Consider the following 25,952-nt stretch of genomic DNA (forward strand, 5'->3'; position numbering starts at 1 on the left):
TCTTGCCGCGGCGTGCAGCGCTTTTGGCGGCGAGCACTTGCAAACAGTTTGATTGCAAAATTTTTCCGTGAATTTTCACACTCATTTTCTGTATGAAAATTTGACTGCACCTCGCGAAGTGGTGTCTCATCTTGGCCAGTGCACGTGAGAAATTACAGAGTGAGTGATAATTGGAGGGTTTCCAAGGAATCTCATGACTTAACCTCAACTTTTGTTTCTCATCAAGGTTAATTCCCGGCTTCTTGAGCCTTCCCGGAACCGAAATGGGCAATGAATCTGCGAAACCAGCCACTCCGGCGGGTGAGAAGCCCAAGTGCAAGGCGTGCTGTGCTTGTCCGGAGACGAAAAAGGCCCGCGACGCGTGCATAGTGGAGAAGGGCGAGGAGAACTGCCAGGATTTGATTGAGGCGCACAAGAAGTGCATGAGAGATCAGGGATTCAACATCTAGACGGGCGTGGAAGTGACTCGTGTACATAAAACCATGATTGAATAGTATTTTAGGCTCACACGGACGAAATAAAGCTGTTAAATCTAGTCTAGAACAGGCTCCATTTATTTGTGATGGAGAACTAGAATCGCAGATACAGATTGAAAGTAATTTTCTACACTCCGGGAAAGACTACAGTTCAGGACGAGGCGACCTTCTTCACCGCCGCTATGCACTTGGCCATCGTGGGTGACGCCCTGGAGATGGGATCTGTCATAAAGTAGTCCTGCAGGCCCTTCTGGGCCACATCGAAGGATCCCTCGATTCTCTGCGCTGAATCCTGAAAGACAGAAAGAAGTGTCAGCACCTTCCGGAAGCCACTCACGCGCTCCTCACACTCACTTTAGCCAACTCTGAGGCCTCCTTCAGGTAGTTGCTCTCCTCGCGGCGTCCGTGGCGCACCAAATGGGGCGCTATGTCTTCCATTCTGTTGCGCATCTCGTCCAGCGTGTCGTACGGAAGCGGCGTGCTCAGGATCTCTGACAGTGCGCGCAGGATCTTCCAGTCCTCGCGCGCCATCCCGGGCGGCGTGACTGCCAGGAGTGTTTGCTGGGCTCTGCCCTCTGTATTCACGTAAGTCGCCTGCTTCTCCGTGTACGCCGCGCCCGGCAGCACGGCGTCCGCAATCTGCGCCCCCGCGTCGCCATGGTGGCCCTGGTAGACCACGAAGCAGTCCTTGGGCAGACTCTCCCTGGTCACAGCGCCGGCGTCGGCGTTCAGGAGGAACACCACCTTCGGCTGCGCCTCCTTCAGCCGCTCCACGCCCGGCGTGTAGCCAATGTCCAGCGCCCCGACCTGCGATGCGTTGCGCTGCAGCACGTTGAACACCTTCCAGTCCTCCTTGCCGGCCTGCAGCTGGCTGGCGAAGCCCTGCAGACTGGCCAGCACCGCCTTGCCGTCCTTCCTGGTCAGCTGATCCGCGCCCACGATGATCAGCGGCCTCTTGGCGGCCTTCAGCCTGGCGGAGAACGCGTGACTTCCGCCGACAATCTGGCTGAGCGTGTTGGCATCGCTGCCCAGATGCTCGTAATCGTAGGACAGGTCAATCTTCGGCCCCACAACGGCCACGTTCAGCTCATTGTGCACGAATCCCTTGCGCAGACGCGTGTTGAGCAGCGGAGCCTCGTAGCGCGGATTCGTGCCCACGAGCAGGACCAAATCCGCCTCCTCCACGGCGGCGATGGAGGCGTTGAGGACGTAGCTGGAGCGCAAGTCCGTGCCGGAGCCGTCCGTGGGGAAGCCCTGCTCGGTGCAGAGCACCTCCGAGCCATTCCTGTTCAGAAGATCCTTCAGCGCCACCATCGCCTCGCAGTCCGCCAGACTTCCTGCCACGCCGGCGACCTTTCCCTGCGCGTCGCGCACGCGCTTCGCCACCTGGATCAGCACGGACTCCCAGTCGACGGGCTGCAGCTCGCCCGAGGGCATCCGCAGCATGGGCGTGATGAGGCGCTGGCGCTTGAGGCCGTCGCAGGAGAAGCGCGACTTGTCCGCCAGCCACTCCTCGTTGATCTCCTCGTTCTCGCGCGGCAGGATGCGCATCACCTCGCCGGTGCGCGTGCTCACGACGATGTTGCTGCCCACGGCGTCCAGCACGTCCACGCTGTCCACCTTGCGGATCTCCCAGGGGCGCGCCACGAAGCTGTAGGGCTTGCTGGTGAGCGCGCCCACGGGGCAGAGGTCGATGATGTTGCCCGAGAGCTCGGACATGAACAGCTTCTCCACGTACGTGCCCACCTGCATGTCGTTGCCCCTGCCCGTGGTGCCCAGGTCGTCCACGCCCGCCACCTCGCTGGCGAAGCGGATGCAGCGCGTGCAGTGGATGCAGCGCGTCATGATGGTCTTCACCAGCGGCCCGATGTCCTTGTCCTCCACGGCGCGCTTGCCCGTGTGGTCGATGTCCGTGAAGCGCGAGCGGTCGGAGCCGAAGGCCATGGCCTGGTCCTGCAGGTCGCACTCGCCGCCCTGGTCGCAGATCGGGCAGTCGAGCGGGTGGTTCATCAGCAGGAACTCCATCACGCTCTCGCGCGCCTTGCGCGTCATCTCCGAGTCCGTCTTGATGCGCCAGCCCTTCATCACCGGCATGGCGCACGCCGCCGCCGGCTTGGGCATCTTCTCCACCTCCACCAGGCACATCCGGCAGTTGCCCGCCACCGCCAGGCGCTCGTGGTAGCAGAAGCGCGGGATCTCCACGCCCACCAGCGCCGCCGCCTGCAGGATCGTCGTTCCCGGATCCACCATGACAGGCTTATCGTCGATAAACACCTCAATTTTCTCCGGAGCCTTGGCCGGAACCGTGGCGGAACTCCTCACGGCCACGCCGACCGCCTTCGTGGGCGATCCCAGCGCCAAAGCCCTGGCCAGCGGTGTTCGGAACATCCTCAAAATCCTTCAAAGACAAGATTCTGTTTGTTATGACGGTGGAAACACAATTCCGCATTACATAAGAACGGAGGAGCCTTTTCGCGCTGTTTTCCACCACATTCCCAGGGAACACTGAGTGATTAGTGCCCCCGCGGGAGGCAAAAAGGCTCCTCTGGCAGCTGTGATGGGCATTTGGGTGATTTGATGGGGAATAATAGAGAAATTTTACCTTTTTCTGCACTTATTGACGTTACTTCTGCGACTCAGGCGAACGTTCAGACATTTTTGACAAGCAAGTACACTGCAAAAAACGTAAACACTTTTCGCTTTGCGTTCCTGAAAATTTCTAAAAGGATTCTGGAGGATCCCAACTGGGTTGTGAGGAAGAGATAAACCCGATACAAAAGTGTATTTAGCTAAACCAGCTGGAAGTTCTGCGCCTTAGATTTTTCAGTGTAGCTGGAGTAAATTTTTGAGGTTATGATATTCATAACAAAAACAAACCGAGAGAGTGCGAAAAGGGGCTTGAAAATGGGAGATCCGCTCGTTACCATGCCTCTGGAGGCCTGTCGAGGCTGTCTCAAGCCGGAGAAGAGTCATTTCCTGTTCGGGAGCGACGAGTTGTCCGAGAAATTCCGGTATTGCACGCAATTGAAGGTGATTCCTGACTTTCGTCTGTTTCTGGGATTTCCGGGCCTCACAGGAGTCTCCCTTGGTCTTGTTGCAGATTGAGAAGGGCGACGGACTGTCCACTTTCCTATGCAAGCTGTGTTACTCCCATCTCCAGGTGGCTTACAACTTCAAGAGGATGTGCAAGGAGACAAACACAGTTCTGAAGAAGCTTCTGCACACTCTGAGTCAGGAGAAACCAACCGAAGTGACGGCAGCAGCTGATGCGCCTGAAGAGGAAGTCGCCGAGGAGTATCCTGCGGATCCAGAGGCAGAGGAAGTGGGGGAAGTTGAGGTGGAAACAACTGAGGAAGAAAAGTCGCCCAAGAGGAAGTACGACAGCAACCGACTTCAGTGCTCTCAGTGCCGGAAGAAGTTCTCCTGTCCGCAGGCGCTGAAGCTGCACACGGAGAACACGCACGGCGGCGTGAAGAGGTTCTCCTGCGACATCTGCAGCATGAGATTCACGCAGAAGCACTCGCTGCAGAGCCACATGATGCGCCACACGAACGAGCGCCCCTTCCAGTGCCACATCTGCCAGCGCGGCTTCCGGCGGAAGCAGATCCTGCAGATGCACCTCAACTGCCACACCGGCGAGACGCCGTATCGCTGCGACAAGTGCCAGCTGGCCTTCCGCACCACCACGGCGCTGCGCAATCACGGCCACAATCTCAGCTGTCCAGTGTGCGACAAGGCCTTCCAGATGATCCCCTCGCTGCAGAAGCACATCCAGCGCCACAAGCTGAGCGGCGACTCCTGGCCGCGCCTCAAGCTCAAGGTGGAGCACATCTGCGACGAGTGCGGCAAATCCTACGCCTGCAAATCCGTCCTGGAGGCGCACAAAGTCATGCACACGGGCCTGAAGCCGCACAAGTGCGACCAGTGCGACAAGGCCTTCCCGCTCTTCGCCTCCCTCAAGGTGCACATCCGGAACAAGCACCCGCAGCGCCCAAAAGCCCCCAAGGAGGCGAATCTCTGAAGCCGCGAAGAGAAAGTGTTGAGAATGTTGAGAATTGAATGTTTGAAACATGTTTCTGCTGTGTTTCTCGTTTCACGAGAGCGCTGCAATGTCGGTAATGCAGTTGATTTTATTTTCAAAGAATTCCATGAAAAAGCGATGTTTAAATCTGTTTTTAAATGAGTTTTTGAACATTTCTACGAATAAATGTCTGTTTGTGTGATCATTTTCCTCAATTTACAGTGATTGATGACAAAATGGGTTAAATTTTCTGTTAGCAATTAAAAGATTTTTAACATTTTATTTTCATTTCAATTCTTTGGCTTTAATTTCCAGGAGTCAATTAAGGAAATAAAAACTGTCTTTAGAAACTAATCAAAAATCTAGTGAATGCATAAAATATGTTCGTCACAAAGTGATCAAATGATAAATAATTCTTCAAAACGAACACTTCTGCCGGAAGTGCCTTAAATCTTGAGGTCCGAACAGTTTAATCGTGCCATAAATTTGCTTTCTTCACTAATTCAGCAGCGGCGAAGCAGTGAAACGCCAACATTTCCCTCAAAAATTATGATCGAGATAACGTGCTCCTTTCGCAGCCCTTCGAAGTCACAAATTGTGGTGCTTCCGACAAAAGACCTTCGGCATTGTGTTGAGCAAATGAATTGGCCATTGAGGAAAGCTAGCGTTTGCTACATAATTTTGAGGATTTTAGAGGGACAAATAAACAACAAATTTTACGATTTTCTCCAATTCAGCCGAAGGGCGACGGAGAAAGAGAGAAAAAAGCCGCACACAACAGATGAAGCACGTAAAAATATAGCACAAAATAGACACGAGAATCTGCATTGAATGAAGCGGAAGTTGACTCGGAATTGTATTGTTGCTCAGGAGGCTGAAGAAGAAGAAAAAAAGGTGCAAAAAATTCTGCACTCCAAGGATTGAGCAAAAAGGAAACCGAAGTTTAGAGAGAGAAAGAGTAAAATGGCATGAATTATTTTATTCAAACAGTCAAATTCTAGCTAATAATGGTTGAAATTCCCGCACTTCATGAATATTTTTGCGTTTTAGTTCCTTTATTGATAAATTTCCGCCATCGATATCATAAAAAATTACACAACCGACTCACGAATGAAATATTCAAATTTAATCCATGGATGACGTTGAAAAATCACAATGAAATAATTCTCCTGTATTAAAATTTATAAACTATTTTTTGATGTAGCAATAAACGCCGAGGCTTTTTCGTGCGTCTCGGCGTTGGGGGGGAAAATGCAAAAAGCCAAAATATTGTGGCTGGCAGAATTAAGCGCGATGGTGTAGTTTTGCGCCAGCGGAAGGATTATGTGCTTGCGTGGAGCATAAAGCCTATCATTCAACAATTATCCCCCTAAAAACTCCCTCTTGGCCCACGCTATAATTTACCATTTTCGCATAAATCCACTCTCGGCGGCACGATTTTTTCCTGCACCTTCAGAAGCCCGGCAAAAAAGGCACAAATTTGCAAAATAAGTGGACAGAACTGGTCTAGAAATAGTGACGCAGCACAGAGTTGTGAAGAATGTGAGTATTTTAGACGAATTTATTACTTTCTAGGCTTTAAATTTGCATAATTTTACCGAAAAACTCAGAAAAACACCTTCGAATCGTCCATTTAAGAGCAAATTTTGCTCATTAATAATTATTTTCAGAGTATTTCAGTTGATTTTGTTGGTATTTATTGGAATTTTTGACTAAAATTTGGCAAAGTTAATAGGAAAACTTAAAATTTGTAATTTTTAATAGTTTTCGAGTATATTTTATCGAAATAATCTCTAAAAAAATCAATTTTTCATACTTTTCCAGTGTAAAAATTAAACGATATAACAAATATTATATTCATTAACAGTTCTAGAGGATTTTAGAAAAATCTAGAACCAAATATGTAAGAGAATTTCTTACTATTTCCTCATTAAATACAAAAGACGGAAATCTATGGAAAATTGACATGTTGAATTGTGAATTCTAGGCGTCGTTGCAAGATTACGATTCATAACACTTACTAATGTTGGGAATTTATCTTCTGCGAGTTTTGTACACAAGAAGGGCTGGAAAAGTCACGTGAAAACCAAGAAAATATGCAATAATTATGTTTTTTCTGTAGATAAACACTGTCCTAGACATTCTGGCCAGCAAAATCCTTCGCGAATCCCATCGGAAACACACCCAATGTCAGCGATAGCCGCGGATGAAGATGTCTTGTGACTGGGATTCACTAATATTGCTGAAAACTCCTGGAAGTTCCATGAGATTAGTTAGAAACATTTCCTAACTTCCACGTGGAGGAAAATGGCCAGAAACTGGACGGAAGTTGGAATATTCTGTCCTAAAATCACCCTTGAAAAGTAGAGGCAAAGAAATGGTTTTTTTTAACAGCTGAAATTCGTATTAAATAAGCTCTTATCTTTGTCTTACAACGCCTTCTTGTTCGTATTTCCTTCGTACTTTACACTAGCGCCGTCGGGCGGCCGTCAATATAAGTTATGAAATACAAATTTCAATTCATAATGTTGCAACAACCCATTAGATAGACTTGAGACTGTTTTTAAGCCCAAAAAAGGGTCGTGCCAAAGCCATTCGATAAACCACAATCGCACGTGGCAGAAAGTTAATTTCAAGGCGAACTGTTCAGGTGAGCGTGATTATTTTAATTTATCTCAAATCATTTGTGGTTTTCTGGCAAATTTTCACCATCACCTCGAGAAATAGCAAAACACACGCAAAGCATGAAAAGTGTGGAATCTAAATTCAATTTCACTTCGTCACTTCGTTCAATTGGAAGAGCAATAGAAGTAAAATAAAATGAAAGGAAAGGAAAAAAGTTAGCAATTATCAACTGCTGAAGCGATGCGACGGAAGTCTGGAGGAATTTGGAACAAGTTAGAGTGCTGTAAAATGAGAAAACTTGCAAAATAGGTTAATTCAGCTCCTCTTTTTGCATTTATAGCCAAAGTAAATTCAATGGGAAGCTGCTGCGGACGATTATTGGGCAAATTTGTGGTTTTGTGTCAGTTGTGCGCTTTGTTTCTCATCCGGTGAATGCCGATCATCTTGAGACTGAAGAAAGAGATCTTGCACCTTTTGCTCGTCTCTCGGACTTTTGTCCATCATCTTCATTGGGGCCTACGATTAAGTTAGCGTGCCAAAGCGACAACGCATTGTTTGGTGGGTGATTTGCGATAGAAAGAGGCGGAGAGCTCTTCAGCCGACATTAGACGCTCAATTATAATCCATAAATGCCAATTTGAAGCATTTTGAGGAGAGACAGAAAGGAGGGAAAATGAGGGCATGTCGAGAAGAAGCGCTAAGTTGGGCTATTTTGGCTATTTTACAGTTCTGTGATGGAAAATGTGGCTCTTTCTGGTCGTTTTTAGCAGCAATTGTGATAAATTTTCCTACTTTTTGTGCTTGAGAATCGTTTAATTTATTTTCCTAACTTTCTGCAAGTATTTTGCACTATCATTTGCCTGGAATGACAAGCTTCAGTCACGTCCAAGGGGGGCATAATATGTCTGAAATCTGTACACCACAATTTCTCTTCATGATCTTTAACACTTCCAGACACTTTTGAACGTCTTAGAAAGAATTTTTCATCAGTTCTTACACTCTCTTAACTGTTTTCTTCATTCCTTTTATACTTATCACAAATCTAATCCATAGATTTTTTTAATCTCAAGAAGTTTAAGCTCATCAAAAGCTTAGATTTCAAATAGTATGAAAAGATCTTAATGTCTTAGTATTTGTTTATGAATATTTTTCGATTTAATTTTCAAGTTTTGTCTCCGGAAAATGCTTAGAAAACTTCTGACCAAATTGCTAGGTTATGAATCTGACCTGAAAAATCCTTCTTAGACTAATTTAAATTCTTTCTAACCTAGAAAGAAGTAAATATAGCGAATTATGAAGTGTTTCTGGTAGATAATAAGATACAAACCGCGGAAATAACTGAGCAAAGATCGATTCTTCTTGACAGATATGTCATTTTTTTGAGGTTATGATAGGCTTTTAGGATGTTTATGAATTAACATGAAGTTTTTACAATCAGAAAGACTTAAATCTGCTAAGAGAATGAAAAATATTCTTATCTTGAACACAAATTTTATGATTTTAAGGGTTTTTTTTCGCCAAATCAATCACATAACCTAGAAAAACAATAAAATTGATTTAATCTAAGTAAAATTAAGTAGAAAATGACTCAATTCGATGAAAACGAAGCAAATACTCTAAATATTTTACCACTTCCCATTCCCAAACACTTCCACAAAAGCTGTACACCACTTCCGACCATAATATCTGCCCCTTGGTCACGTCAAATGGTGAAATAGAAGCAGAAAAAAAGTGCTCAAAATATTATAAGTTTGCTCAGAAAGTTCCTCTGCAATCAATGGAGACAGCTGAAGTGCAACAAAAGTTGCGCAAATGATAGCAAGAGACTATTTGTATTAATCTTCTGCTGCACTCAATGAGCACCAAAGTTTCCTTTGTGAATTTAATTAAATTTTTCAATCATCAGCGCAATTTGGCGCCCCGGAAGAATGCTGGAGAGATTTTCCGTGCGGCAAAATTGGGTCAATTAGAAGAAATATCGCTGCCTGAGAGCAGGAGAGGACGAAGGGGAGGGAGGAATGGAGTGACAAGGATCCCTTGGAAAGGGGGAGAGAGCACAAAGGGTTGAGCAAGGAGTGTGTGTGCATGATTTCGTGAATGATAGAGAGATTTCCCTCGAGACGCTTCAGCCATTCATGCTTTCTCGTCCTGTGATATGACGAATTGTCTCAAATGGCAAAAGAGATGAGATTGAAGTGGGAAATGTGTCCATCACAGGAAATTCGGGCCAAGTGTCGGATTGATGAATGGAACGGAGAGAGCATCCTTGCTGCCTTTCGCTCTATAATCGAGAGATTGTTGCCGATGGTCGATAATAAATCAGCAATTATACACCCCGAAGAGCTCTTTGCCACATCACATGTGCCTCTCTGTTCACTCGATGATGTGTTCCACATGATTTTGCGACGACACCCCCAAATGCACACACCCCCAAAAGCGTCTGCTCGCCCAGGCGATATTTCGCGTGAGTTCCTCCAAAGCGATGGCGACAATTCCGATTTTCCATCTCACCAGAGCTCCTTCACTCTCGCCCAGAGCTGAAGATAATGAGTGTGATTTGTCGGATTTTTCACTTTTTGCCAGAGCAAATCCGGGGCAAAAAGTATTTGACAAATAAAACCTATATCTCGGGGAATCCTATGCAAACATCTAAATCAATCTTTTGCAAAAGCGTCTGAAACTCCCATCACTTTTGTTGACGAATCTCGTCATCTTTCAGGTACCAGAATGTTGCTGAATTCCACACAAACGCAATTTATTCATGCTTTTTGATGGTATTTTACACGATGTAAGCGTCATATTCCACTAGCTCTCAAGTTATCGACAATTTAGGTGATCGACAATGAATTTTAACCAAGTTTTTAACACAATTTCAGGGGAAAAATAATTAATATCGACAATCTAAGGACTTATTAGTCAATTTCAGTCCTTTTTTCTAATAAACAATAAGATATGCCGCTAAGTTCACTAAGTTACCGACATTTCAACGTGAAATGAGAACACCTATGAAATTTAGGCCATTTTCCTTTTGGTACTAAAATTCGCTGTTTCCTTCAATTTTCGAGACAATTACCTTATGACAAAAGATAATTAGAATTAAATTATCTTTCGAATAGCGTTGAGATCATGGCGATATCTCAATTAGAGGCTGAGATATTGCAAAATGCAGAGAAATGTGCGTATAAAGACAGCGAAAATTAAGTTAAGACGCTGCATATTTTGCTCTAAATCCATGTTATAATCATAAGTGTCCTAATCTAATTTTCGCTACTGTTATTTTTAGGGGAAAGAGTAATTAAATTCGACAATCTAAGGGCTAATTATAGTGTTAAATAAAAGAAATTACCCGCAGTAAGTGTCGATAAGTTCAATAACTTACTCCCTAAGATTTTGCGTTCTGACCTGATGGTTTTTGAGTTCAATATCCGATCTATGTGTGGATTATTAAACTAGATACACAATGTTGAATCGCATCGTGTGCATCATCATAAAATTTGATACGATTCATGACGATGTTTTCGAGCCAAAAGCGTTGACCATACAGCAAAGTCAGTCAGGCATGTGTCTAAGTTTCCATTCAATTTCTCCTGGCACGATCAAGGAGCGAGTGAGATGATTCCGCAGCAAATCGAGGGGTGGAGAAGCATATAAAAAAAAGCGACAGCAGATGAAATGAAGAAGTGTTTGTAGATAAATAAAAATATCAAATAGATAATCATGAGGAGAAGTGGAATTTCTTTGCTTTTCCATCTCAAATGGTTTCTCATTGCAATTCACTGTGTAATTCAATCTGCTTTCCTCCCTTTTTTTGTCAAACTGATAAAATTGTTGCATTCCTTCGCAGACTTTGCCATCGTTTCCACTTTCCTCGTCCTTTTATTTCTTGCAAAATGACACAATTTCTCCAGTTGTTTTGCCTCCTCTCGTGGAATAAATTCTCCAATTCCTTGTTATGTGATTTCCATCTAGATGGATTTTTTTCCCTGCACTTCTTTTGTGTCGTGAGGGAAGTATCGGGTTTTTTTGCCACACTCACTCACTCGCCCTCTCTCGCTCTCACCCTCTGAGGTGACACAACAAAGGCATTTGTTTAGGGGTGGAGCAATAAACCTACCATGAATGCCATTTCCATTCCTTCGGGCGATGCAGAAAAACTCCACATCTCACGTAACCTTTGATTTCAAATTACAGACAATATCGAGCATGAAATGAAGGATCTGCCGATGTATTTAAGGATACAAATTATATACATTTCTGTGCCAAATGGTGCGCAGAAGGAGAAAATGCACTGGAAGAACCAACAAGTATTTATGATCAATTCAATAGAGTCTTCTTCTCTCGGGTCTTTTTCGGGAGAGGAATTTTTGGGAATATTACCTGCAATGTGTGTGCGCAATCAATTGTCCGAAGAGCATTTGAAGGAGAGATCTCAGACTCAGGCCCCGAAAAGTCTGCCTCATGGCCTCAAAGGAGGGCAAGGAGACGGTCTGAGGGGTGAAAGAGGGATGTTTTCACATCCAATTAAGTCAAATTTGTCAAGAGATTTTGAGGGTGAGCGAGAAAATATGAATTTGTGTGTTCAGAGGTGACAAAATCCCTGTAGTTTTTTTCTCACTGCGCGTCCTTTCTGTCCATTCTCAGAAAATCCCTTTGAATTCCCACTGCAAAATGCCATAGACTCACGAATTCTCCTTCCACGAAAGGGATTTCTCGGGCTGTGAGTCTGTGAGAGTCCTGAGAATTTCTGCATAAAATCGCCAGAGAGTGAAGGAAGTTGATATTGAGACATTTTCTAATCATTCAATAAACCTCTTTCAGCCATCTCGGGCAATTTGGCTGCGGGAGTTCGCCCTCGAAAACCACCCTTGTGGGTGAATTTCTTCATTTTTTTTCTTCTTCTTCTCTCCACTCTTCAACAATTTTATTTTATTATTCATTATGGTGAATGGAGAGGAATTTCGCTCATCAAATTTGCTCTGTGTTTTATCCCTGCGAATGGATTCTTGTTTCATCTCCTCTACCACAAGGAAGAATTTTTTATACTCTCATTTTCCCATCTCCTCAATTCATATTCCTCAGCCTCCCCCGCTTCGCAGCTACGCCTCTGGCCAGAGAGCGGCGCATTTTTTGGGGAATATGCGGTTTTTTTGAAAGCGCGAGCGGAAAAAATACGAGAAAAGAATCTCCTCAGAATGGAAATTAGATCAGCGTGGAAGAGGGAAGACCATAAAAGTTAATTTATTTGCCATCCTCAGCTCACATCTTCTTGTGTTCTGATTCATTGAGCAACCGAAAATCACGCTGCAGAATTCATCTCTGCACTTTGATGGTTATCCGAGTGCTTAGACACATCGTTTAATGCTGCGGAGCATTGCAATCTATTGCCAAAAAACATTTACCCGCGGCTGACATAAAAGGCCAAAAGCAAATTTTGCAACATTTTGTCTGCGGTTTTGTGTTGATTTTTGTTAGAATCATTCTGCACCGCATGTGAAATATTCTCGTGGTGAGAATATTTTAATACAATGACATTTTATGTGCGCAACCTGGTGCTCAATTTCACCCTCCGCGGTTTTCGCTGCAGTTTTATCATAATGCAGTCGCACAAATAAAGCCGGAGCAACTTGAGATGCGCGAGACACTTTGATGACACCAAAAACACTTTCTAGAAATGCTCCTCAAAGACTTGCATTAATGCAGATTAACCACAATTTCGACATGGTGAGCGTTTAATCTGCTCCAAGGGGGAGATAATATGCCTCAAATCTGTACACCACAACTCCTCTGCAGAATCTTCAACATTTCAGACACTTCTGAACGTCTTTAGAGGCATTTTTCATCGCTTTTTAGACTCATTTAACTGTTTTTCACAGTTTTGCCTTCAGAAAATGCTTTGAAAAATTCGGACCAAATTGTTCGGTTATGAAGAGGACTTGAAAAAATTTCTGAATGCTTCTACTGGATAATGAGGTTGATTTTATCACTTAAAAGCAAAAAACTGCGGAAAAAACTAAACAAAGAAACATTCTTCTAGACTGAAATTGGATTTTTTGAGGTTATGATTGATTTATATGCTTTTTCTCTATCAATTTCAAGATTTTTCGATAAAAAATGCTCAATTCTGGGGAGAAAAAGAGAAATAATCCCAAATAAAGCACAAATTTGATAACTTTGCGGGTTATTAAATCGACAAAAACTGTTTTAATTCAATCACATAACCTCAAAAAGCAATAAAATTTGTTAATCTAAGTAAAATGATACAGAAAATGCCTGAATTTTTGAAACTGCAAGCTTTTTCTATACAAATTTTGTAAATATTTTACCATTTTTAATTTTCAAACACTTTCAGAAAGCTGTACACCACTTCCGACCACAACATCTGCCCCTTGATCTGCTCACTGTGAAGCATTTTAGTTAAATTGGTGGTTAAATGGTTTAAATCAGTAATTAAATATGGTTTTGGCTTCAGAATCTGGAGTCTTTTGTTCCTCCAGGGAGTTTTTAAGAGCCGATTGATAACAAAACACTTCACATTTGTACAAATTAAGCGAACAATGATGACTATATAGGTTAACACTCTGCAACCTTGTTGCCCGAGTAACACATATAAAACAAGTTGGTTCACATTTAAAAAGTCACGTTCGCAAATGATTGTTCCAATTCGAATGTGAATCCGTTTTCCATTAAACACTCCTCTTTTATTTGCTGAATCCACTCAATTTTCCCACTATTAGTGTATTGAATCCGACCAAGAGTAATTTCATTTGAAGGAGTTCTCCTGCTTTTTTGCATAAACGCTCGCGCTCTATTGTGATCCAATGTTGGGGGTGGTGTTTTTCATCATCTATTGTGTCGCCACCAGTGAAGAAATGCCGAAAGGAGGGAAAGTGTGGGAGAAAAAAAAAACGGCGAAAATACGCTTTCAACATTATTGAATTGAATATCCCCCATACGGAATGCTGAATAATTTGATTTGGGAATTTCGGGTGGCGCGCGCGATGAGGCCTCTTCACATTCTCTCTATATCCTCCGCAATTTCCACCATTTGGGGAAATATATACATTAGAAAGTTGAATGATTATTGAGGGAGTTGGAATAAATTGTCGAATTCTCCCGATAAACATCTCCTTTTCGCCACATTTCCATCCTCTCTCAGCAGAAGCCCGAGAGTCGGAGGACACAATAGTGGGAAAAGTTTAAATCCATGAATGTCTGGCTTTTCCGAATCACATTAAAAGTGCTCAAGTTTATTCAAAATCTCCATTGCCGGGACGATTCTCGAGGGGGTGGCGAGAGGCGATGGATGGATTTCCATTTAAGGTGGATATTGTGCTCGTGCCAAAATCGTATCGCACTCCTTCGCCTCCCGCCATATGTTCCTCGCCTCGCAATTGAATGTATGTGCGCGCGCGGGGGTGGGAGTGTGGGTGGAATTGCTCTGGCATTGTTAAGTGCAAGGAGAGCCGAGAGGATCCTTGGGTGGTGGCAAAAGGGTGGGAAAATGCTACGTGAGAAGCGAGGGAAAAAAGTGAGAGATTCCGCAACATTTAATTCCGAACTCGCCCAATGCAGACACCGCACATATTCTCAAGCATTCGAGTGCACGAAGCTCTGAGAAATGCAGTGGATTCGGCCGCTAAGGGCGAAAGGTCATGGCGAGGTGTGTGACGCTCCCGAATTCAACAAGTCCACTCATTCAATCCTCGCACAGGACACTGAACGGACTCATTTAGTCCGCCGGAGATTGGTGAAATTCCAATCCAATTTGGAATCAAGGGACAGACAGTACGGTTGGAAGTGGTGTACCTTGCAAAATCATCCGTAGCAAGAAAATGAGGCATTTTTCTAAGTTATTTTGCTCACAAAAATCAATGTTTTTACATTTCAAAAGAGATTCTGGAGCTTAAATAACTCTCAAAATCATCATTTTTGTGTTGAATCTGGGAAATTTCTCATCTTTTAGCAGAGTTGAGCACTTATTTCTAATAAAGAATCTTCAGATTGGTTAAGAAGAGGCTTTAAATTGAATCCTAACCTCAAAAAATATCATTTTAGGCTAGAAAAATGACTCTTTGCTGAGTTGTTTTCGTGGTTTGAGCTTTTAAGTGGCAAATTCATCCTATTTATCTATTAAAAGCAAGATTAAAAAACATTTAAAAGTATTAAAATTAGCCTCAAAGCCGAAATCATAACCTCACAATTTGGTGAGATTAATGAAGACTAAAGTTAGTTAAGAAAATGTGTGTAATGAAAAGGCATATTATCTCCCCCTTGTTTGGAATGAAAAAGGCCAGATTGAGAGAAAAGTTGAGCACAATTCCACTCAATCTACTCAATGGGGTAGAAATTCTTGTATCTTTTCATCCCTTTTGCGAATGCTAAGCATCGCAATTGAATGTGTTTTCCAGCATGAGAAACATTCTAAATGGGTGGAAAAGCTTCAGTGTGGAGAAAATCAAATGCAAATGAATGTGTTTTCATTTTCAAATTAGCATTGCTTTTAAAGAATGATTTTCTATATACTCTAAATTCTAACATGATCGATTTGGTGGAGGGAGAAAAAAAGTCTTCGGAAAAGTCCTCGCACAGAGCGCATCTCAAGTGAAATGTCAGATCTTTCACAGTGTCTTTGGGAGAATTGCGAAAAATAAATTCAAAGATACAGAAATTTTGTGTCTTCCGTGAGAAAGTTGCAAGATGTTTTGGGCAATTGACATGAGAGAAAAAGCTGAAAAGTTGGAAAACTTGAAATAGTTGAAAATTTACGAGATCCTCAGTGAGTAAAGAGAGGTTTTCTCAGTGTGGCGGAAGTTTTCCTGGAGAGCGAAGCGAAAGGGGTGGTGAAAAGGGGGACTTTTTGCTATTTATAAACATTTCACAAATATCCGATAATGCTTTGTGTGAACATTATCAATGCACAGATACACAAAAGAGGATTTTAATATAACACAAAAGCAGATTCTCACGACGGGTTGTGTGGGTGGGTGGAAATACGAGCTGCGCCAAGCCGTTTGGGGGTGGTGGAATTTTTTGAGGGAGACAGAGAGCGAGAGTGGGTGGTTCGCCCAGTGTTTGGCAAGAAATGTTTCATTGAGTCTCGATGGGTGGGAAAATTGTATGGGTTCTGTAATCTGCGTTTGAAAACTCCTTATAGGAATTCTCCTTCGTTTGTCTTAAGTATTATTAAATGTTTATATTTCGTGCAATATATAATAAACTTTCTCTCCTTTATATCATTTAGTTGGGGTATTTGTTTGAACAAAAGCGTCGACAAAATGCTTCCGTGGTTTTGTCGTTTCGATATCACACTCACACACACACCCGCCCATCTGTTCTCATCCCCCACAAGGACGAGATGGCGAAGACACAGCTTTTGTGTCAGCGAACAAACAATTCTGCACTTCTCGGTTCATGCCAAAATATATGGGGAGCATTCGGCAACATAGCAATTTGTCGCCGCCACAAAAAGTTACAACAAAATACATTTCATCCTCTGCTGCATCGCCCACCAAAGCTGCACTTGCGCCCCGGCCGAGGGTGTGAGACGCGTCCAGGGGCGAATGTAGGCTCGCTAAGACATCCTGGGAGAATCCTCAGCGCTCGCAAGTGCGCTCATGGTTAACTCTGCTCCTGATTTTGGGGGTTTCCCAACTACACAAACTATCAGCGAATATCGCAATGCGAACAACACACATTTGAAAAGTTTCAACCTCTCTTTCAACAGTGCACAGATGTTTGTAAATGCCAGGGACAATAAGCTGATATAAAAGTTTACGATATCCTCTACATTCGTCCTACACATAAGTAGTTTTTCCCCCGGAAAAGCCTCACGTGAAAAAGTTGCCCAATTTTCCTCATCTGGCTAAAATATACGCCTCGGCGTTTTTCGGGGGGGTGAAGAGAATTCCATTGATTGAGTCAATGTGTACCGAAAAACGTGCCATAATCGGGACTTATTAGTTTCGGTAGCTGAATCAAATTTGGCGTGAAGAATTGAGGATGAAATGAGAAATTTTTCTGTCAATTCTCCTACGTGTGTGTGTGTGATCCTGACCCTTCTTGCGAGCGTCTTTCTATACACGAGTTTCTGAGTAATCTGCGAAACACCCTTCGCCCTTTGCGTTGTCATCCCTCGTGTGGACACTCTGTGATCCTGGCACACATTGAATTTTTGGGCACTTCACTAACGATGAAAGCCACACAGCGAGATTTCATTCAGTGCGTCTCTTTCAACCTTAACACATTTTATTCCCGAGAGACAGGAGAAAAGGACGCGAGGTTCTCGCATGCGATATATCCGGATTTGGAGATATTTCGTCTATTTAGAGCTCTGCATTTTTCCTTCAATTTTCCCTCATTCATAAGTAATTACCATGGGAAGTTTGAAGACATTCGGACTAATCCTTAATCCCTTTATGATACTAAAAAGGAACCAGAGCAGTAATTATTCTTTCAACTTAAATAGAAAAACTTGAGTAGCAATTGAATTTTTGCCGCTTAAATATGTTTTGGGTTCTTATTAAGGTTTAAACAAGGGTTTAAATGTATCTAGGGTGCCTTTAGGATAATTGTCCTGAAGATTTTAATTTTTATTTCAATTTTGAAAGTGTTTAATTAAGTGAATATCAAATTACGGACTTTTGAGGAACGTATGAAGATTTTTCACTGCGCAAGAAGGGACATTTATTCAGGGAAATAACCCAAAGGACCTCTTATTCCTGAAAAAGAGTTTGGAGCGTAGTTCACCTCGTAAAAAATTCCATTTTCGAGATTGCGAACAACTTTTCAACGAATTTTTCAGGCGTTTAAGGCGAATTCCTACGAATTGAAGGATCACACTAAATGAAAACCTTCAAATTCTGCTCTCTTCTTGGTTACTTTCCGAAAAAGCGGACTATCACATCCGGCACTGCAAGGGAAGATGTTGGAAAAGGAAAGCCAATTGTTGTTTGATACTATTAGTGTTGGTAATAAGCATTATATATTTCGCCTTTTTTCTTCCTCTCCCTCAGAATATACTTTATGCCATCGCCCTTCTGTCGGCAAGGAATCAAATGGACGGTGCAGCATTGGAAGCTATAATTGTGATCAACACAAATGATGTTTGCCAGGAGTATATCTCAGTGTTAATACCTGGGAGGGAAGGAAAATAATCCGCATTTTATCGCATCCTGTCTCGCTCTGAGTTCCATTTGCCGAAGTGTCCAGGAAATGGGATTTGGAGATCACACAAGGCGGTGGGCATGAGGAAGACACGCGAGAAAGTGCAGGGAAATGATGAATTTCGCAATAAATTGAGCAGAGAATTTGTAAATGGAGAGATATGGAAAGTGTGATTGTCTTCAGTGTCAAAGTTTCACCCATAAATCATCATTGCGAGAGTTAAGGTCTAGCGTGACTGTGCAATTGCTTCCTTCTCACTATAATTTACACTGATTAGTCAACCGACATCGAGTGGCTAAAATAAATCTCCCCAAGTCACAGGGCTTGAGTCTGTGAGAAAGATTGCCTTTTTGTCCGCATCCTCAACCATATCGTGGCTGCAAATGGCAAAATGGGCGCATGTTTAGTTGATCACCAGGAACAAATTGTGTCCTCTATTTGTGATTCATCCAGCAAATGGATCGAGAGTGCCGGCAGGGATGATGTTACACAGAGAGGAAATAATACGAGATTGTGGGCATATTTTGCCAATATCTCTATCCACAATATGTGCATTTGAATTTCCGATGAAGACTTCCGACTCACAGCAATTGATTTGTCGGCGGGAGGCAAACTGGAAATTCTAATACCAAAACCATACAAATATAGCAAACCGCCCTCGCACACACTTTGCATGTGTTGTGCGAGGAAAGTGAGATGAGTCAAAAGATGAATTCAGAAGCATGTTCATTGATTCGTAAATTATCTATCAATTTTCCCTCTGTTCTGCTTGCAAAGTGGAATATTTTCCACCATCTTCGATCATCTTCTCTCACACTCTCTGGAATGAAATGGCAAAACTAGATGCGCCAATTCGCTTTTGCCGCTGCATTTTGCATTTGATTGCCAACAATGGAAGCCAATTTCCGTCATATTTTCTTCATGAATTTTCCCATTCATTGCGATAATATTTCTCTCTCTCTCCTCAAAATGTCTCTCAATTTCCCATTTGGGATTCCCAGCATTAATTGCTAAATATTCCACTGGAAATTGGCTTCCTTGGCGTGTGAAATGACAATTTGTCCCCGACACACTGGGAAAATCGAGCTCAGTGAGTGTGATAAACATACTTGCATCTCTCACTGACTCTTGGAAATTATCACTTTTTAGTCATTAAGTTAATTGGCCGGAGATAGGATGATCATAGCGTTCAATTTCTGCTGCTTCACTCAAATGTGTTGAGACAAAAATGACACCAAAACACATTATTATTTGTCGATAAGACGAGAGAGAATTGCTCTCACTTGAGTCTGAGAGACAGTTTTGGTGATAAAATTTAATTTGAAGCTCTCGAAATGAGCACTAAATTCATCTGCTTTTGTGCTCTTTTTGTCCACAAAATATAATAATTATCCAAAATGTATGCATATTCGTCAGGGGGTGAACAAGTGCCACTTCCGATGACCCACTTGCTCAGTTTCGCGGGAGGAATTCAAAGTATTTACATATATGGCGGTGGAACATTTGCGGATTGAGCGTTTTCGAAATTCCATCATGTTTATTAGCATAAAACAATTGTTTTGCGTGTTGTATCGAGTTAAAATGTGTTACAGTGGGATAGGACAATGAATTATTGATTTTACATACGCAGCAATGAAATGACACACATAATTCCATATAAGTTTGAATGCCATCCGAGTTATGAAAATATATTTTCTGTATACATTTTCCCCAGTAAACATTGATGGGGTTTATAAATATGGAGACTCTCTATTCACATTCATAATCAGTTTGTGAATGACAACTGTTCCCTCTCGCCGAATCAACCCCAAAAGAGACTTCTTTTGTGAGAATTTCAGCACATTTATCTCCGCATGTGTAACTTTTGTGCAGTTTTGTGAAGTTGAGGGAGTCGACAAATAAATACGTTGGTAAATTTTCTTGCTAAGGCATTGTTATGTGTTGCTCTTGTAATGCAATATTCTATATACTATGGCGAAACAGCAACATGTACGACGTTTTAAGTAAAAGAATTCATTAGGAGAACATGGTGAGGATGAAGCAGACAAAAACCCATGGATTTTTCCCTACTTAACCCAACCCTCGGCGCGGCCACCCTCTGAGAGTATCTCCTTGTCTGAGTAATTTGTCGGGTTACTTTGGGGCGGGCGGACGTGGTTTGGGGCTGTTGCTCAAGGTGGAATTTTTCCGTCATACAAAGGAGGAATTCTCTGTGCGCCATTGCGAGGATTGCAGTGACCAAGGGGGAGATAATATGCCTCAAATCTCTACACCACAAATTCTCTGCAGAATCTTCAAGACTACAAGACACTTCTGAACGTTTTTAGAGGCATTTTTCATCGCTTTTTAGACTCTAATTTATGTTTTGCCTTCAGAAAATGCTTTGAAAAATTCTGACCAAATTGTGAGGTTATGAATTAGGTTTAAAAACCCTTCTTGGACTAATTTAGATATTTATAAACCTGGAAATGAGCGCTTTTACTAGATAATGATGTTAAATTTATCACTTTAAAGCAAGAAACTGCAGAAATAACTAAAAAAAGAAACATTATTCTAAACTAAAATTGGATTATTTGAGGTTATGGTTGATTTTTAATCAATTTCAAGTTGTTTCCGATCAAAAATGCTCAATTCTGGGGAGAAAAAGAGAAATAATCCCAGATTAAACACAAATTTGATGACTTTGAGGATTATTAATTGGACAAAATCCGTTTTAAATCAATCACATAACCTAAAAAAGCAATAAAATTTATTTAATCTAACTTGAATTATATAGAAAATGCCTTAATTTGCTGAAACTGAAGCTTTTTCTATGCAAATATTCCAAATTTACACTTCCACAGAGCTGTACACCACTTCCAACCACAATATCTGCCCCTTGGCGGTGACTTTCTCTTCTCTCTCTCTAAATGAAAAGACAATAAAAATTATGCAAATTCCCAGTTAATTCACAGTGGATGAGGATCCAGTGGAAGAAGAAGTGATGAATGCAAAGTTCTCACTGCAGTTCGGCGCCCCGCAAAATGCAAAATTGTGTCCCTTGGGCGGGTGGGGGTGTGAATGTATGAAAATCTCACAGATGAAGGACGGTCTCCCATCGACCGGAAGCATCATAAGGAAGCCCAACTCTTGCATTTGTGAGTTCAGGCGGTTACCAGGCAACCTTGGCTGGTGATTAAAATTCATCTCTCGTTAGAAGTTCCCACCGTGTATGATGTCGTGTCAGACGATGTGGTGCCACACGTAATTTTCCTATTGCAAAATACCAATCCGGTCTCCCACTGATCGGAGGTGTGAGTGAGAATACCTTTTCTGCCAGCGAATGGTGTGTGGAATCCGTAGAAGAGAGGCGAACAATGAGCTTTTCTTATCTCACCTCCTTTCGCCTCACCTTGGCCATTCACGCCCCCGAACACCACCGTCAAGACTCACACCCTGTCCGAAAAAAAGGGTGGGAGTTGGGGTAAAAAAGAGCGTTTCAGGTGAATTTAAAAGAGAAAGCATTGTTGGCTTTACACCAAAATGCTGTTCACTTCTCAGGGAGATGTATTCAAAAGAAATCCATCCAATACATTCAATGCACATCATTCTTCCGGCAAATTCTCGATGCTCAACAAGAACCGCACCTCTCGTGGCCTCACAAGACCTCCGGGGCATTTTTGACTTCTTGCACACAGCCTCGAAAGCCCAGCAAGTGGATCTAGGAAATATTTTACAGGTCACAGGAGTGATTTATAGGGGAAATGCTGTCTTGTATGCCAAAAACTGCCGTCCAATGGCATGGAAAATCCATGAAGTACACTTTGCAGGAGCTTTAAATTTTAAGATATTGAGAAAGTACATAAATTTTTCAGCATATTAGCCAAATTTCGCAGTATCACAGCCTATAATAATTGATTAGATTTCAAAATCACGCCCAAATCTTGAGAAAGTTCCACGCGAAGTTATCATCTGATGGGTTGAAGCTTAACATCCCCCAATCCACCCTCTGTCGCATCTAATCTGCCCAGGCGGCACATTTGCGCGCGATGTTGTTTGCCATGATTGTTTAATACTGAGCAACTGTATTTGCGTCATTGTTTCGCGCACCCACGAAATATATTAGATTTATTCCGCAGGTTTCTTCGACACTTAAGTTGCAGATCGCGGGGTGTGAGTGGTGGGAATTTGCCATCCCCTGCACACACACACACACATTGGAAGTCACCAAACCACCCCTCCGAAAACTCAACATATTGTTGTTTGAGAACTTTAACTTGCTTCCACACACGCCGACAGACTTTATTATTAAATAACACGTTCAACACATTTTCGGATTTTGCCGAAGAGCCCGGGCGCAGTGTGGAAAGTGTTAAAAGGGTGGGTGTATATTGAATTGTACAAGTTTGGAGGCCACAGTTAAATTGGCATAAATGTCTTACAGAGAAATAGTTTTTGTATGGCCTCGGGCCGTGACAAAGTACACATTCGCATGGGTGGGAGTGTGTCGTCTTTCAGTCTAGTTGGGTTTTTGCCATATGCACTCTCTCTCTCTCTCCCTCTCTTGACTCCCAATTTTCCGCGGGAAGAGCGAAAGTTGGGCTGGGAAGGATGAAAGTTGTGCGTCTTCCACACATGCACACACACACACTCTTTTCAACTTTTTTCCCACACCTCCCGAACCCACTTCCTTCGCGCCTTCTGAGAGCCATGTCTCATGATTTTCGTATTTCAGCCTGAGAATTTATGTTGAAAAGTTGTAGTGCCAGAGGCGAGCGGTGCAACTTCTGCCCCATGTTTTTACAGTGCCTGGTCGGAGGGATTTTCCGGTGTTTTCAAAAATTCATTGAGCTCACTTTTCCCTTTAAAATACAATGGAAAAATCATAAGAAAATATGCGAATATTGAGAAATATTCATATTAAAAACGACGAAAAGTCAAAATCGCAGCGAAATTTGTTAAATTTACTTCAAGACCATAAAAACGTATAGAATAACCAAAAAAAAAAAATTCCCAAGTGAAATTGCATAAAAATCTCAATAATCAAATTCTGAATTAAATAAATCAAAAAATGATTATGTTTTTCAAGAAAAATTGCAAAATAATCAGATTTAAAAAATATATCAAAAAATTATTAAATTTTAATAAAATATTCAGAAAAAAATTAAAACATATTCAAAAAATAATCAAATTTTAATGAAATATTCAGAAAATAATAAAAAAAACAATCAGAATTGTGTATGAAATAATCAAAATTTGAATAATAATCACAAATAATCGAGAAAAAAGATTGAATAATCACAAAGTTAATGGTCTCAACTTGCGAGTGACCTTCTTCTTGATAAAAATACGACTTAGAAAATCTGTACTCAAATCTTGTTGCTCAAAAAGCTTGTGCTCAGTTTAATCGTGTGAATCTCAATTCGATAACTGGAATTCTTGAGTTATTTCGCAATTTGCATTACTTTTCCAGCTACGCACTGTGTAATTAGCAATTTGCGAGTACTTTCTTGGCCTTGTGCTGTTTAGGAAGTTTGAATAAAGTTTCAAGAGCATTTTTCCATTGGGCACAAAAGGGCGAATGCGGGGAAAAGTGTGCTGGTAACGAGTGAAAAAAAGTGTCAAGTTACACTAATTTTATTTTGATAAGACACTCCTCAGTCACATGAAAGTTTTCACAAGAGCGCAGTGGCAAAAGTTGAAGTGCTGGGCGATATTTGTGATTACTCCACTGAGGATAAATGTGAGTGGAAAGCCATAATATCCTTGTGCATGGGAAGTGGGAAAAACAGTGCAGGTATTTCAGTGTGTGTCTGTGCAATCAAAGTTTGAGCACTTTGGCCGGGGGTGGATTTCGGGTGGGGATTACATAAAATGTATCTATGAATTTAGCATGAAAATTGAAAAGTAGAACTAAGTTTGTTGATTTTAATGACAATATTGGATTTATGTGTTGCTAAAGTGACTACATTGTGGATGTTCTCCGCAAGTTTGTCGTCGCCAAGCCCCAAAAGAGCTTGTTCTTCGCCAGGAGTTTCGAGTGTCGGTTTCCTTTCAAAACCCTCCTTGTGCACTTTGAGACGTGGCGCATGAGGAGCCAAAAGTTCACCCCCTCCTCAACCCCCATCTGAAACCGCATCCGAAACGCACGATTTGCCCGTTCATCACTGATTAGGGTTTATTGGGATTAATAGTTTTGGGGGTGGCGAATTAATGCATGGAAAATGCGCATCTGGAAAAATTATAACTCGCCGTCGAAAAATCGCCAAATGTGGACAATTCAAATTAATTGTGTGCAATTTTTAACCACAAATGCATCCCCTAAATCACAAAACTTTTGCACTAAATGCAACAATGAATCCCAAAACGCTTAATTGCACCGAAACTTTTTGTCCTGTTCACGGTTTCACTTTGGAAAATAATGTTAATCGATAGATTTTGTTTAATACAATCAGTTTTATTTAAATTACTTTGCAATTCAATTTATTTTGCAACCCCATTTCGATGGGGGTTTTTTGGGAGAAATAATTGTGCTCGATTGTGATGAAGTTTGCCCAAATGTAACGAAGTTTATGAATTTGCCGACGAGGAGATGTCATTGCGTGCACACGGCGTGCATTATGGCGGGGAAAATGAGGTTTCACGTGGAATTTTCGCGTAATAAATTCCATTGTAAAAACAACAGCATTAATCCTAAATCAATTTAGAAAATTGCTGCTTTGCTCAAATCCGATTTTGTGTAACCTTTTAGCTACAGCATTATATGCTAATTTATTATTTAATCTGTTCGAGCAATTTGGGACTAATAAATAGGGTAACGCAGATATGATTTTCAGTGCATATGTCGAGAGTTCGCTATGTGCAAACATGCCTACATTTTAGCGTTTTTACATATGTATGTCTCGTGTTTTCCGCTCTTCTACATGCGTTCAATTTTCACTCGGCTTTTCATTATCTGACAAAAGTAATTCTCAGATTTATTGCGTTGTCTTTCTGCCATTGCGCAATTATTGCCCAACTAGATATTCTTATTTGATTATTGTCATACAGTTTGGTGGATAAATATTGAATTTGCGAATTTAATCAAGGGGGAGATAATGTGCTTTAAATCTGTAAACCTCTTTCAGACACTTCTAAACACCTTTCAAGGCGTTTTTCTTCCCTTTTTTGACTCCTTTAATTATTTCTCACACTCAATTCTGTTTTATCACAAATTAATCTAGGTTTTTTCTACTTCAAGAGGTTAAATTTCTTCAAAAACTTTTAGATTTTAGATCGTAAGAACAGATCTTAATGTCCCAGAATTTATTCATGTATAATTTCTATCTTCATTTTTAAGTATTGTCTTTGGAAAATACTTTTTTTTTTTTATATCTCCACTGTTTATTACTCTGTGATTAACACATCTTAACAATATTTGGCATCGATTTTAAAAATGGCATGTGGATAGGAACCAGTGTTCCTATCCTTTCACAAAAACATAAAATGTTTAACATCTTGGTTTGACAAAGGAAAATACTTAGACAAATTTTGATTAAATTGTGAGTCTTTGAATTCCGCTTAAAAAAAAACTTCCTGGACCAATTTAAATCCTTCGAAACCTGAAAATGAAGAAATATAATGAATATCTTGATGATTAAGCTCAATAATAAAGTAAAAACCGCGGAAATAACTAAGAAAATAGACTT

General features: G+C 41.8%; 3 protein-coding genes across 4 annotated transcripts; 2 read left to right on the forward strand and 1 right to left on the reverse strand.

The window, feature by feature from the left end:
- The first annotated feature begins 46 nt into the window (after nucleotides 1–46).
- Nucleotides 47–535, forward strand: LOC132263088 (cytochrome c oxidase copper chaperone). The gene is made up of 2 exons (XM_059762663.1): nucleotides 47–159; nucleotides 227–535. The coding sequence occupies exon 2, from the start codon at nucleotides 264–266 to the stop codon at nucleotides 447–449; it is 186 nt and encodes a 61-aa protein (XP_059618646.1). The 5' UTR covers nucleotides 47–159; nucleotides 227–263; the 3' UTR covers nucleotides 450–535.
- Nucleotides 517–3,217, reverse strand: LOC132263085 (NADH-ubiquinone oxidoreductase 75 kDa subunit, mitochondrial). 2 transcript variants are annotated; one of them, XM_059762658.1, is made up of 3 exons: nucleotides 3,079–3,217; nucleotides 831–2,874; nucleotides 517–768 (listed from the first exon to the last, which is right to left on the reverse strand). In XM_059762658.1, the coding sequence occupies exons 2-3, from the start codon at nucleotides 2,862–2,864 to the stop codon at nucleotides 628–630; spliced, it is 2,175 nt and encodes a 724-aa protein (XP_059618641.1). In that variant the 5' UTR covers nucleotides 2,865–2,874; nucleotides 3,079–3,217; the 3' UTR covers nucleotides 517–627. The 2 variants fall into 2 exon arrangements, with proteins under 2 accessions (XP_059618641.1, XP_059618642.1); XM_059762659.1 differs by lacking the exon at nucleotides 3,079–3,217 and having other exon boundaries at nucleotides 831–2,890.
- Nucleotides 3,218–3,360: 143 nt separating this feature from the next.
- LOC132262174 (oocyte zinc finger protein XlCOF26-like) lies at nucleotides 3,361–4,677 on the forward strand. The gene is made up of 2 exons (XM_059761335.1): nucleotides 3,361–3,506; nucleotides 3,577–4,677. The coding sequence occupies exons 1-2, from the start codon at nucleotides 3,381–3,383 to the stop codon at nucleotides 4,495–4,497; spliced, it is 1,047 nt and encodes a 348-aa protein (XP_059617318.1). The 5' UTR covers nucleotides 3,361–3,380; the 3' UTR covers nucleotides 4,498–4,677.
- Nucleotides 4,678–25,952: the final 21,275 nt, after the last annotated feature.

This window comes from Phlebotomus argentipes, unplaced genomic scaffold (assembly GCF_947086385.1).
Source record: "Phlebotomus argentipes unplaced genomic scaffold, Phlebotomus argentipes genome assembly contig_15, whole genome shotgun sequence".
Classification (NCBI taxonomy): Eukaryota; Metazoa; Arthropoda; class Insecta; order Diptera; family Psychodidae; genus Phlebotomus; species Phlebotomus argentipes.